Here is a 13,259-nt window from a genome sequence, read left to right as displayed (position 1 = left end):
AGGATGCAAAGGTCTATTTTTATCCTTGTCTGGATCTAGAGCCCTGCAGCAGCAGCTCGGGCACAGCCTGGTTATTAGATCAGGAGCAGGCTGGTGTCTGTCTATGCCTGCAGAGTTCCTGGACCCTGTTTCTGGTCTCCGATGCCACATACCTTTTGTTAGTCTTTCAATGTGTTTCTGAATCTCAATGTCCACATTAAAATGGACATACATGTCCTCCTTCCTCACAGCCACAGGAGTGTCTTGTACAGGAGTCAGATCTATCCCATTCAAATCTGCAGGAAAGGAACAGCATGAGAATTGCAGAAGCTTCTTCAACTTCAAGCTACTGCTTTAAAACATGTATAAATCACTCCTAATACTGCCACAAAAAGTTCATGCCCATCTGGATTTTCTCCCTATGCCCAGGAAAGGGGCAATCCTGCTCCTCCAGTGAGTGAGTTTTCTTTTGGATTGCAACATGACAACAAGTAAAGTTCTGACAATGTCTAAGATGAAAGCTTGGAATTATTCCTCTTTTAAGAGCACATTTCTTTCTGCACCAGAAAGCCAGCAGAACAAGATAAGCACCAAAGGCTGCCCTGCACATAGGGTCTGTGGGCACAGCTCAGACATGATGTGTACACCCAGCATTGCTGCCTGGGCTCAACATGCAGGACTCCTCTTGGTTTCTGTACTGGCAGAGGCATGGTGTGGCCACAGGTTGTATTGCTTGGGCACAGCCACCACAGATAACATTGTTTCTCACGAAGCCTCCATTGCTTACACAAGTACATTTGTCCTCTTACTCCTTCTCTCACTAGTGATCCCTTTCCCTCAGGTGGAGCAAAGTTGCTACTGAGAAGGCCAAGACTCCTAAGTACAGAGCACATGCAGTGTGCTTGGGGTACAAGCTGAGGCCATGGAGCACCACTGATGCGCTTTGTCCCAGGAGTGGGCTGGGACCACCAATGTGGCATCAGGAACAGACCTCTCCCCAGACCTGCAGAGGAGCAGCCTGGTATAGAATGAAGGAAAACAGCTACCAAGTGCCCTCAGACTCCTAATAGGGACAGAAAGACTTTTCAGAGTTACTTTTCCTCACCAAAAATCTCAAAAAATAAAGTATAAAAAGTCACCAGTCCTAATGGCAGCCATCATTTATAGGAGGTTGCAAATAGAGCACCACAAGTTAACAGAAAGACCTGTTGGGAAAGTAAGCCTGGCAATATACAGTCTGCCTTAGCTCCAGAAAGGAGAGCTAGCTCTGAAGGCAAGCACCAGTTTTAACAACATGTAATAAGTTAAGACAGACAAACACTCCAGTGGCAGGGAACAACGAATGCTTGTGTTACAAGTTCTGATGAGTTCCAGGATACAATGCTAAAGCCCTGTCAGGGGGCTGGTACCTTCCTGCTGGCCAAGAGAAACTCAGCATGGAAGAATTACATTTGATTAAACCCACGCCCATGTAGCCATCCCCACCACTGAAGTCACCCATCCCTCAGCTCTCTGACATACAAGAGGCAAAGCAGGATCCACAAGTGACTAGAGAAATGGAGCCCAAAGAATAGTTACACAACCTAAAAGCAATGCAGCAAACCTCAGGCAACACAGCATAAACAAAGAAATATTGCATGTTTCCAAGACAGAAAACACAAGAAGGCAGTTGTATCTTCTGGGGGAGAAGTAAGAGTCATGCTTCAGCTTCCACCCCAACCAGGTGAACTCCTCAAAGGTCTAGGGAGAATCAGAGGAAACAGAATTAAAGCTTTCTATCTGTGTATTTGGGTAGGTAACACTTGAGAACATCACTGGGATTCAAGTGACATTCAATACTGTGACCCTTGTTTCTGCCAAAGAGGTTGTCTGCTGGAGGAAGCACTTGATCACACATCTAACAAGTATTTTATCCTGACGTTTGGTATCCAGAAGCACACTGGAAGAGGACACGTACAAGGTCACTATGGCAGCTGAAAATAGCAAGAGGCTGTTGGCTCCGCTACAGATTTCTATATGATAAGCAAAAAAATCATATACCTTAAAAGACTTTACAGATAAGCAGAAGTCAGCAAGGCAGGCTATGGAAAGCAGTTCTGACTACAGGGGCTTCCTGCTAAGAGAAGAGGCAGATGATCTCACTAGAAAGAGCCTGAATCCCAACAATCTCAGCCTCAAGCAAAAGCTGTCATGTGAAAGAGTGAGACATCCTAATGTTGTCTATCATGGACTGACTGAGAGGTTCTTTCTCAGTCTTGTCAGTCGAGGGAAGCTCTTAGCCTACCAGGCTTTAGCTGAAATATTTCACTGCCAAGGCTAAAACAAATGTTATATGTTATCTCACTTGCAAGCTTTGCTTCATACCCATTCCTCTAAACCTTAAGCCTTGGTAAGATGATCTTTGTTTTACTAAAAATTAGTTCAATACCAGAGCAAAAATAGAGTCAATGGGCTGTGGTTCCAGAAAGCCCAGTATTTGGCTGGGGAGTACAAGCAGTCCAAACAGATCTGTGCTTAATAGTCAGCTGAAGAAGCTGGAATAGAGGAGTACAGTGCTTCTGTCACTGATGAAGAGTCACTGATGCTCCGTTCCCTGCACAGTGAATGCACCCCAGAGCGCACAGCTTAGTGTGTTTCCTGCAGGGATTCACCTCCCAGGATCTCTCAACTACAGAATGTTTCCACTCTTGATTAAAGCAGAAGCCTTAAGTCCACAACAGGAAATGCAAGTATCAGGGAGTATTTTTCCCAGCAGGTTGAAAAATCAATACAGCTTTTAGAAAACACATTCCCTCCAAAGTAGAAATGAGGAGCAAGAAACAGGAATCATTACCCTTCACACTGACTGTGATGTAAGGATCAATGCACTGCCCAGCATCTTTCAGACCGATTTTCTCTATGGTTATGGTGAGTAATGTCATCCCGGGTTCAGATGGCAATCTGGGTAATAAAGTACCTGCAAAGAGCAAAGTAGTAGTAGTGTTATTAATTATTAACTGTTAACCCTTTGTATCATCTTACAGCAGAGGCTTTGCTTATCCCACCAGCTCTCATGGAAGATGCTGTTCTCTGTAGGAGGTTCAAAGCCCAAGGATTCATATCCCAAGAGTACACAGCACTACAGGAAAGTCTGTACAGCTTTTGACAGGTTTCGAAGCCCACACCAAAACCAACAAAACAGAACTGCCACAAGTCAAATGAATTCATAACAACTTAATGCATAAGAACAGAGAGTAGCTTTGTTTCAAGTGTTCTTTCTTGCTCTCATGCAGAATAACTCATTCATGGAACTCACTTCATGTAGTTTCAAGGATTAAATTGGGAAGGCTGGATTCAATCTACAGTTGCAGGAAGTTCAGACACTTAATCAGGAGTCCCACCCCACTGAACATGACTTGGCTTAGCCTGGGAGAGTACGGAGGAAAATGGCATTGCTGCAAATCCCATTGGACAGAAGGGAATCAGAAGAGAAATTCTTAATTACTCAAATTCTCCTGCCCTCTACTTAAAGGAAAAATAAGGAACAAAGAGCATTTGCACCTCCCGAGTTCCCTTCTGCCTTAAGGAAGGAGCTCTCAGCTCTGCATCAGGAACATTTAGTATCAACACTTCATGGTCAGCATAAATCATCTACAGCACTGAGGAAGAGCATGGAGCTGGCAAGAAAGCCAAACTGTTCATTAAAAGCCATCAGATTGTCATCAACAATGGAGTGGGTTTCTTCATACTGCTTTTAATGACAACTGCGGCTTCAGGCCTCTCTCCAGTATTAGATGAATAAGCACCAAGCCAGAAAATGCTTAGATTCAAAAGTGAGTTTGATTTAAAGCGTTGGTTTTCTAATTAAAACAAAATAAACATTATTCCAAGGCTTGCGAATCAAAGTAATAGTTTCCTTTCACAAGTCCAATATGGGCTTTCCTTGATACTTTTTTTCCCTCTTGATCTGCTTGAGGAACTGAAGCAGCAAGGAGTTTCTGTCCTGTTAGAGAGAGCGGCTTTGCAAAAGGGGACCACATATTCTGTACTTGGAAGTAGAGCCACAGCTTCAGGAAGATTTTGTGAGCATTCCCACACCCAGTCCCTCCTTCAGGATCACCAGCAAGGCTTGAATTCACACCTAGGATGCAGTACATGTCCATATTCCCTGTCTTGGCTGCTAGCAGGCTCACAACCTCCAAGGTACTGCATCTGCAGGCATGTCACAACATATTATGGCAGAATTTAACCCACCATTCTGAACTAATGCAACAGACTTCTGACTATAGAATGAGAAATGTTAGAAGGGAAACTTATTAGAGAGCAGCCACTTCTGCAAAGCAGCATCCGCACTCCAGTTAATCCTGCTGTCTCTCTTGACCAGATGTTCAAGGACAGAGTTGTTCTTATTTCTATCTAAATGAAGGTAGAAGCAAACCCATCCTTGTAGGCACAAAACTCTCTGCTCTGCCATCTTTCTGTTGTCTCCTAAATGGCCCCAGGAGCCAAGAACAACTGTACCCTTCAGTTTTCCTATCCATCACTTCAAAGGACTAAGTGATGGGATACTTGACAGATAAATCATTTGACAGATGCATCAGACTGGCATCTATTATAAAAACAGCGGCAGAAGTTATTCTGTTCTTGAAAAATGCTTTCCAGAATGTGTGAAATTGCAACAAACAGAAAAGTCCAGCTCACTTCCAGCTGGTAAGGGAACAGAAGGACAGATGGTCTCCAAGGAACAGTTTCCTTTCTGCCTCAGCAGGAGGAGCACTCAAGACCAAGGACTGTAGCCTGCCTGTGAGCAACAACCACCCAAGCAGGTCTTTTGCTGAAGCTTCTGTAGTCATCCCACAGAGGAGCCACTGGCTGATAGTAGCTCCCTATGATATAACTGTGAAGAAACTTCTTCTCAGTGAGGGTGACAGAACACTGGAACAGGCTGCCCAGGGGGGTTGTGGAGTCTCCTTCTCTGGAGACATTCAAAACCCGCCTGGACACATTCCTGTGTAACCTTATCTAGGTGTTCCTGCTCTGGCAGGGGGATTGGACTAGATGATCTTTTGAGGTCCCTTCCAATCTCTAACATACTGTGATACTGTGAACTGTGCTAGGGCTGGGCATCTCACCGCCAGGCTGCCAACCACAGCCTGGGCCCACTCACCTTCAGCAGGCTCACACTGAGGCTTTCATGAGCAAACTGACAACCACCTCAGACATAACCACAGGGCATCACTGCCAGAGGGGGAAGGGAGCATCTACAAGTGAAATGAGTGACCTCCTACGAGAGCATTTCAGATACACAAAGGTGAGCCAACCCAAGAGCCACCAACACAGGCTGAGTTCAGTCTCTCCCTTCCCAAAGCCCGATTCACAGAAAGGGGAAAAAGTGACAAGTCTGCTGGGTTCACAAATGGAAATGGTTCACAGAAGGATCCATTGCCAGCACAGCACTGGAATAAAGAAGTATATAACCAGGAGAAAGGCAGGAAACCGTTGCTGTTAGAGGCAACAAGCCATTGGTCAGTTCAGGTCTGCACAGCTCAGAAGTCTAACTACAGAAATACTCTTTGTGCAAGATTTCCCATAAAATGTGTGTTCCACTAAAGAAAATCTAGCTACACCTACCTTTGGCTACACTGCAAGTCAGACTAGACTGTCTTTATGAGCAGAGTAGAACTTCTAGAGAGCTATGAAAGGTGGGTCAAAGAACACAACCATCACTCTTTCTTGTACAGACAGCAAACGCAAACCAACACCAAGATGCCAACACCACAGATGTACTAGGATTGTTACTAAGGATTGTATCTTGAGGGTTGAAACTAAGAACTGAATGAAGAACACCACAGCTACATAAATATGACCAAAGAAATAAGTGTATATACTAAAAGGTTTTCATACCTTCATTGGCTCCTGGGTTAGATGAATGGTGCAATGTGATAACGATGAAGCCATGCATGTAGAAGACAAGACCATGATCAGTTAGACAATACAGTTATGCACTATGGATTAAAGGCATATAGAAGCAAAGAGTGAACGCAGTTCTATCAATTCAACATGGCAAGTCCACTTGACTCATAAGGCTCACCCTAGAGAGCTGCAAACTGCTTTTGTTTAACCCTTATAATCCAGAGAAAGAGCAACAGACCAACCTCCAGCCAGGTAAGAAATACCACATTCATTTACACTCAGTGGGAAAATGAGATCTGTGGTCAAGTAGTACAAGACCTCCTTACAGTTTGGATTATTGTGGCTATGGGGAAATCTACCTTAATGCAAAAAAAACATCAACAGAAAGGTTAGATTTGCAGTCTATTAAGTAGATGACAGTGTAAAATATCAGTAAATTCTGGCATTGCTCTCACCTTCTCGTAAAAGCATAGTCTTACTGAGGAATAATTCTGTAAGAAAGTAAATGCCCCAAACTTCTCCTCTTTCTGATTTGGCTACCACTTGGAAAACGATGTGACTGTAAACTCGATCTATCATCAACTTAGAGCCTTTCTTAAGCACACACACTCCGCGTCCACTATATACATACAGCTGTGAGTGGCACAGAGGTAACTGTTGACACTACGGTAATGATCACAGCCTTCACCACTATACCAAGAGCTACTCAAGGTCTCTCTGCTGTACTTTGGATACACAGAATGCATTTTTATAAATGGATTTATCATGGTGAATAACAAGGATTTAAATAGTAAATGTCAGCAATAAAATATCACAATATATGACAGCCTACTTGTGAATTTAGCATAAACAACTGTAGGCTGTGCATCCCTACATCAGTACAGCCTGCAGGGATCTTATTCTATAGCATGCTTTGGCTCAGATCCAAGGACAAAAATATGCTTTCTCGAGGCATAAGTAATGCAGCATTCTTCCAATCCAGCTCTTTCAACTCTAATTCCAGTACTAGTTTCCCTACTTGTTGTCTCCTTCCTGAAACACAAAGTTTGCTAACATGCTCTGAAACTAGAAACTTGTTTCTCTGCAAAGAAACTACACCAACCAAAAGAACCTTTGTTGAAACATCCTACTCCTTTACCTGGTAAACTGCCAAAAGCTGAAGTTACAGGAAGACCTTTAGGATCTGTAGGTATACCCAGTTCCATGAGTGCTTTCACACTGACAAGGGCTTCAGCTATCAAAATCAAAGCTCTTTTATCTTCTCAGAGCTTGGTTTTAGTCTCGCCAGAGGATGCAATACAAATAACCAGCAACACCTTATCATCTCTCTAGCAGGATGTGATACTCCTTGCAGGAGAAACAGTGCCACAATTTACATTTGAATGCATTTGAAACACTTAATGTAGCACAGTTAAGAAAGTCCATAGAATTAGAATACTGAGTTTCAACAGGAATTAAAGCAAATTATTCGAGATAGATGGTACCACCCTCCCAGGTTATCCATACGTCTGTTCTGCAGTAAGATATTGTTTGCTGAGCCACCTCTGTGGTTCTCTAATACAGCATCAGAGTTTACATTAGCCTGCTGCTCCTCACCCAAACTTTGCAAATCACAGGTGGGGAAACAGGCTTCTTAGAGACACAACTTACACATGCTACACAGGCTGGCATGGCAAGGCTAGTGCCCCTACCTGGAACTCTAGCAGGAAAAGAGTCTGGAGACCCTGCTCCGGCTCCTCCTTCCTCATCATCCTCCTCAAACTCTAAGTGTTCCTCTTCTCCAGGTGCTAAAATCTTCCTGTAAAACATGAGAAAGAAGGATGAGACCAAAGATCATTCATCATCTGGCTTTCAACTCACAGCTCAGTATCTGAATGTAGAGCAGGGGCAACATGCTTCAATGTCATTTCATACTTATTAACCTGTACCCACAGCCTCAAAGAGACTGCAGGAGCTCAGCCCAACAGAAAGCAACAGAAACCCAAGAGACAATACGGAGAGATGTAGGGATGTGCCACATCCTGATTTTACCAAAAGCATGGGTGCGATTTCTGGTGGCACCCAGACAGACACAGTTCAAAAGTACTTTTATTAACCAGATCACCCAAAGCAGTGCAGCAAGTAGGTGGCTCTGGGAATTGTAGTGTTTCAGGTGTACACCAGGTCCCAGGCTATGCTCCCATTCAGACATATATCTGTACATGAAGTGACCCAGTTCCCTCTTACCTGAGTGGGACAGGCTGAACATCAAAGGGGAACTCCTTATTGTAAGTGAGGATATTCTTTAAGACTGCAGAAAGGGAAAAAAAACAAGAATCCAAACCCATAAAACAAGCATTAACTCTATTGCTCTGCACAGCTACGTCCATTCTCATAGCATCCTCACACAAACAGTATTAGCATTTAAAAACATAACCAGATCATACAAAACCCCCCATCTGTCATTGTAAACACCAGTACAGTCCTGACCAGAGCTGTGCCACAGTAACATTCAGACAGGCTAACGGCGACTCCAACACATAACCACCACCACACTTAAACAAGATAACCAAAAGCAGCATGGAGAAACTGTAATGTCATGGTAGCAATCTTTGGTGGCTGTTGAAAGGAGGGTAGGAGGGTGGTGCTTTTGTAGGCATGGAACATAGGCTTGGATTTGTGGAGTCCCACTGTGCTGGTAAGACATTGCTTAGTTGCAATTTCCTACTCTTTCATGCATGGGGTTTAAAAGGGGGCTTGTCAGTGGGGATTTTGGTCTGGTTTTACTTTTTGGTCTGCCCTCGGATTTTTGTAGATTGGCAAAATTCAGAAGAGACACAGTGCAACATCTGAGCATCAAGCCCCAGAGACACCCACCATAGTCTCCAGCACCTAGTGGAGCATGACTTTGCCGTTTGTATTGGAAACTTACTCAAGTTTTAGCAATTGCGACTCAAGCTGTTATTTCCAAGAGATGAGTAAAGTCAAAACTTGTAAAAGCACGTGAAAGAAATCAGCATTTCATGACAGTACAAGGGCCTACACATTTACAAGGGAATGCCTGCAGGGAGAGGCACTCTCCTACCAGAGAAGGAATATCCCAGACTGGGCAGGGGCAGAGCAGGTAGAAAACTGAGTCCTCTCACTGAGCTTCACTTTGCAATGAGCCCTCTCAGACCACAGAAAATCTCCCCTTCGGACTACTGAGAACAAACAATGTTAAAGTTACACAAATACCCAGAGGTACTTAAATACCAGTTATGTTGAAGCAGCCACTGCCCCTCTGTACACTGTGCTTCTACACACTGCGGTTCAGGCAGTGTAGGAGAGCTCCTGCCTGTCTTGCTAAGCACAGCACTCAGTAATTTACCAGACACCATCTGCGTGCTACAATGGATAAATAATCCTCCAGGAAACTATAAAGAATCCAGAAAGTCTTTCCAGCCTTTGCTCATTCTGATTTTGTTTCTGATTTCTATACCACTACCTGAGAGGTACTGCCTGATTCCAGCCGGACACAACACCTAAACACACAGAAAGCTTTAAGCTCCCTTCAGTCAGAGAGGTGACAGACAAAACTGATGCCAAGTCTTTTTCTCTCTCTAAAGACTTCTGCTCTGAGGAATTGGTATTGCAGATCTCAACATGGCGGCCAAGAATCACAGCCGCTTCCCAACAGAAAAGCAGCCAACTAATAGCAGCCAGTCACCTTCCAGCACAGCTGAGGTCCAGGGAAAGAAGGGGATTTTTATTACTCAGAATTCCCCAGCTCTTGGAAAGCTACATCAGACCAGAGACAGAAAGTGAAACTGCCCAGGCAGAGAAATCTCAGTAGAGCAAGATCTCTTCCAAATCACAGGCATGATACACAGAAGCAATAGGAATCACAGTAGTTCTTCTCCCATCTTCCAAAGGTCGGTAAGCACTACGTTCCTCTCTTCCCAGCAACCAGTTTCTCTCACTACATGAATGAACCACCACCGAGTAAAAGCTTCCAGTGATACATTTCAGCCATCGCTAGAGGGCACAAAATACTCCACTGAGTGCAGGAAAGAGGAAAACAGCTTTTACAGCACCTAAACTCTTGCTGCTGCTGGTGCTGCCCGGAGGCATTGCTAAGCACCCACCCTCTTGCCATGGAGCCAAGCCCTGCCCACGGGCCTTGGTACCCGCCCTGCCCACGGCAGCCGCTGCTTTCGGGCATCCCTCGGGCTTGGTAATGGAGGGGATGCTCGGAAACGCCTCTGGAAACACCATCCAGTATCTCCTGCCTTTTGCCACAGAAAGCTGTGGATCATGTTATTAAAGGGGCTTTAACTCTGTGTCGTCACCAATACCAAATCGTTTTGCCAGGTTGTTATACAGCGATTTACTAAAGTGCTGCTTTAAATATCATCATGGTAAGAAGTGGATCTACAGAACTCAGCCTGGTGAAATGCTTCTTTAAAGTCACTAAGGAAAAGCAAAGCAATAAAAAAGCAACATAACAATCTTCCTTTGAGGAAAAGGAAAATCCTCTGCATCTATCACAGGGGAGAGTTTCAGCTGGTTTAAATAAAAATAACCAGATCACAGAAAAAACCCATTAGGTTACAAAGAACAGGAATCTCCCTTCCAATGCTGTCTAAGACACCCAAGCGTTAAGAGGTTGGTTTGGGCTTTTTTGCCTTTTGTTTTAAAACTACACATCACCTCTAGGAGAAAGAGCACTTCCCCTCTGTGCTGCTGCTGAGAATGTGATTCACGGAGTTCTCCATGTGTGTAACTAATGGGCAGATTCCAGCACCGTGGCCTCCAGTTATGTTGCTTCTTCAACAGGAATCTAGTTCAAATACTGTTCCGCAGGCTCTTAAGCCTGTTCTTTAGCAGCAGTGGACATCACATTTATCAGCTCTTGAAAGATGTTAACTGAAATTATCAACACCACTACATGCTAATTCAATGAAGACCACTGTCCACTTATATTTTTAGTGACAGCCTAAATAATACTTGTATATCTTGATTTATTCTTTCTTAAATAGACAAAACAAAACAAGTCAGACACAGGCTCCCCAGTACAACTGTCCTTGGTCAGAGTAAACATTACTGAGCAACAACTAAAACCATTGGTGTTATCAGCGTTGTTCCCAGGCGGAAAGTCAAAAGCACAGCACTGCACCAGCTACTAAGAAGGAGAAAAAATGACTTGGGAGGGGGAGTGAGTGAGGGGCTGCCTGGTTCTGGGTTGCTGGCTGAGCTTAAAACACGACAACAACCCAGTATCTGTTTCTCTTATAACACATATACACTGAGTTTGAAACTAGTACCTTAGTGCCTACAGTTAAACACAGGCCCATGGCATGTCCCAGCCTACCCATCTGTAATGTGTGTAACAACACTGGTATAAGCTTTCACAACAGGATTTGTGGGATCTAGTGTGTTAGCCATGGTTTCACACAGTGTAGTCTGAAAAGAACTGTTTGCATGTACAGATCCTCCTATATTCTATTCTAGCACACAAGATTCAGTGACAAATCCTCTAAACAAACAGAACTACCCAACTGCTTCACGTTCCAAGCAGTGTGAAATGCAACTTAATAGGAAAAGTTAGAACTTGACAACCTAAGATATAAAAAGAAAGTTAAAACTAAGGGCTGTGGTTGTTATAACACCACCCAAACCAAATTTCTCAGCATTTTGACAGCTTCGGGCACAAAAGTAATTAAAACAAGCCAAATTGTCTGAATAGCTGTTTTCGTTCCACCCTAACAGAATGGTCTGCCCTAACAAAGGAATCACTTCTTTGCATTGCCAACCCAGATTTATTTTTAAGCTTTTTCTAGTGGAACACAAGAGCAAATTGACAACGCACAAACGAAAACACTTCACAGTGTATTTTATGAGATGGTTGGTGTTGGCTTCATTAAGATTTACTCTATTCAAGATATACTTAAAATCCACAAAACAAAGGCGTGATTCAGAGAGAAAGAGGCCAGAACAATCCCAGTCAGAAGCAGCATTAAGAGCATCAATGTTCAATTGTTGTTGTAGAAGCACCCGTTCTCCTCCAAGGAAAATAACTCAGTGTCTTCGAAAACCGATGGCCTCACACTCTGCCTCAGTTTTAATACAGTTTCCTGTTGTATGAGGCATGGGCTGAATGCACTTCACACTGTTCAGCAGGTTTTTTGACAGGTAACTATGAATTCTCTGATGAAGGGCAAGAGAAGCAACAGGACTGTTGCTCTGTAATAGACATTCTGGCTTTTAAGAAAAGGAGCATTTCAAGGGAAGCTTTGTGTCTGTTGGCAGAACGTAAACTCTGACTGAAGCCTTCAACAGTCACTTTCGATTTGTAGAACAGTTTGATTGATTAAAACACGATTCCTTCTCCCCCTTCCATCATTCAGTCACTCGCAGGGCATGTGCACAATGGAGTCTGAAATCCACAGTCATCAAATAATGACAACATCTTAAATACTTTGCAAACAGAGAGCAGGAGTATCTATAGAAAATAATGCCAAACCAGAGATGCAGAGGCCAGACATGCAATATGTAGACTGAGAAAGACCTAACACTTCCAACACATTGTTAAACCCTTTCCTGAGTTATGGCCTTCACTGACATAGCCATCTTGTAATGTACTTTCACGTTTTCAGGGGATAGTTTGAAAGTATTTGGACTCTGTTTTGGTAGAGACATTAGGAAGCTCAGTTCAATGCCTGCTTCTTGATCCTGTAGGATCCTGTGCCAGTTACTTAGAGAATGGAAGTGCAGAGAAGCTCGGCTTATTCATGAAGTGGAAACACTTGCCTGCCCACCACATTTATCACCAACATCCCCCTTAGTGATACAATTGTTACAGAGGCAAAATAAAACCAGCTTTACCAGGATGAAAGCAGCTTTTCCACATGTCCTGGTCCCCCAAAATTGGGGAAACATTAAGGTTCAGGATAATATTGATAAAGATGTGGAAGTTCTGATCATACGGATGCTTTTGAGAACAAAGCAGCCAGTGTTACGGAAAGGAAAATGTAGCAGATAAATAGATACTTCCTACATGAAAAAGCTATTTCTGGATTGACATAGCAAGAACTGACCAAGGATCAGTTGGGAAAAAACAACATCACACAAACCCCCTCGAAGACTGACTCACATCCTCTTAACCTGGTTAGTCTGCTGGCATGGCAGTGGTAGGTGATGGGTGATTGGCTGCCCTGAGCACAAGTTAAATCTTTTCAGATGAAAAAACAAGTTTCATGCTGCAGGGAAGAAGACCACATAGTCTTGAAATTCAGCTCAAATAAGAAACTTGCAGGTCAATTTCCCAGCTGATGGTACTGTACTACTGAGAGCTGAAATTACTACTTTGTGCGAACTGAGCAGCACCCAAAGAATTACTGATTTGAGAATATATTATCTGAAACATT

General features: G+C 43.5%; 2 protein-coding genes across 4 annotated transcripts in view; one reads left to right on the top strand and one right to left on the bottom strand.

Annotated features, from left to right (window-relative positions):
- Positions 1–2,698, top strand: part of MIA3 (MIA SH3 domain ER export factor 3) — a 38,494-nt gene extending 35,796 nt beyond the window's left edge. The window contains exon 28 of the transcript XR_013956750.1: positions 821–2,698. The gene's annotated coding sequence lies outside the window, so the exon portion shown is untranslated. The remainder of the gene's footprint in view (positions 1–820) is intronic.
- The window catches only part of AIDA (axin interactor, dorsalization associated), a 28,705-nt gene that overhangs the window by 2,344 nt on the left and 13,102 nt on the right, over positions 1–13,259 (bottom strand). Inside the window, exons 5-9 of one of the 3 annotated variants that reach the window (XM_080617043.1) lie at positions 8,098–8,161; positions 7,563–7,669; positions 5,863–5,874; positions 2,813–2,935; positions 153–275 (exon numbers count right to left, since the gene is read on the bottom strand). In XM_080617043.1, coding sequence (XP_080473169.1) covers positions 153–275; positions 2,813–2,935; positions 5,863–5,874; positions 7,563–7,669; positions 8,098–8,161 — 429 coding nt within the window. The remainder of the gene's footprint in view (positions 1–152; positions 276–2,812; positions 2,936–5,862; positions 5,875–7,562; positions 7,670–8,097; positions 8,162–13,259) is intronic. The other 2 variants (XM_080617045.1, XM_080617044.1) reach the window with 2 other exon arrangements.

Source organism: Psittacula echo (assembly GCF_963264785.1).
Source record: "Psittacula echo genome assembly, chromosome: 4".
NCBI lineage: Eukaryota > Metazoa > Chordata > Aves > Psittaciformes > Psittacidae > Psittacula > Psittacula echo.
Note: the sequence above shows the minus strand (reverse complement) of the source record. Positions and strands in the feature narration are given on the sequence as shown.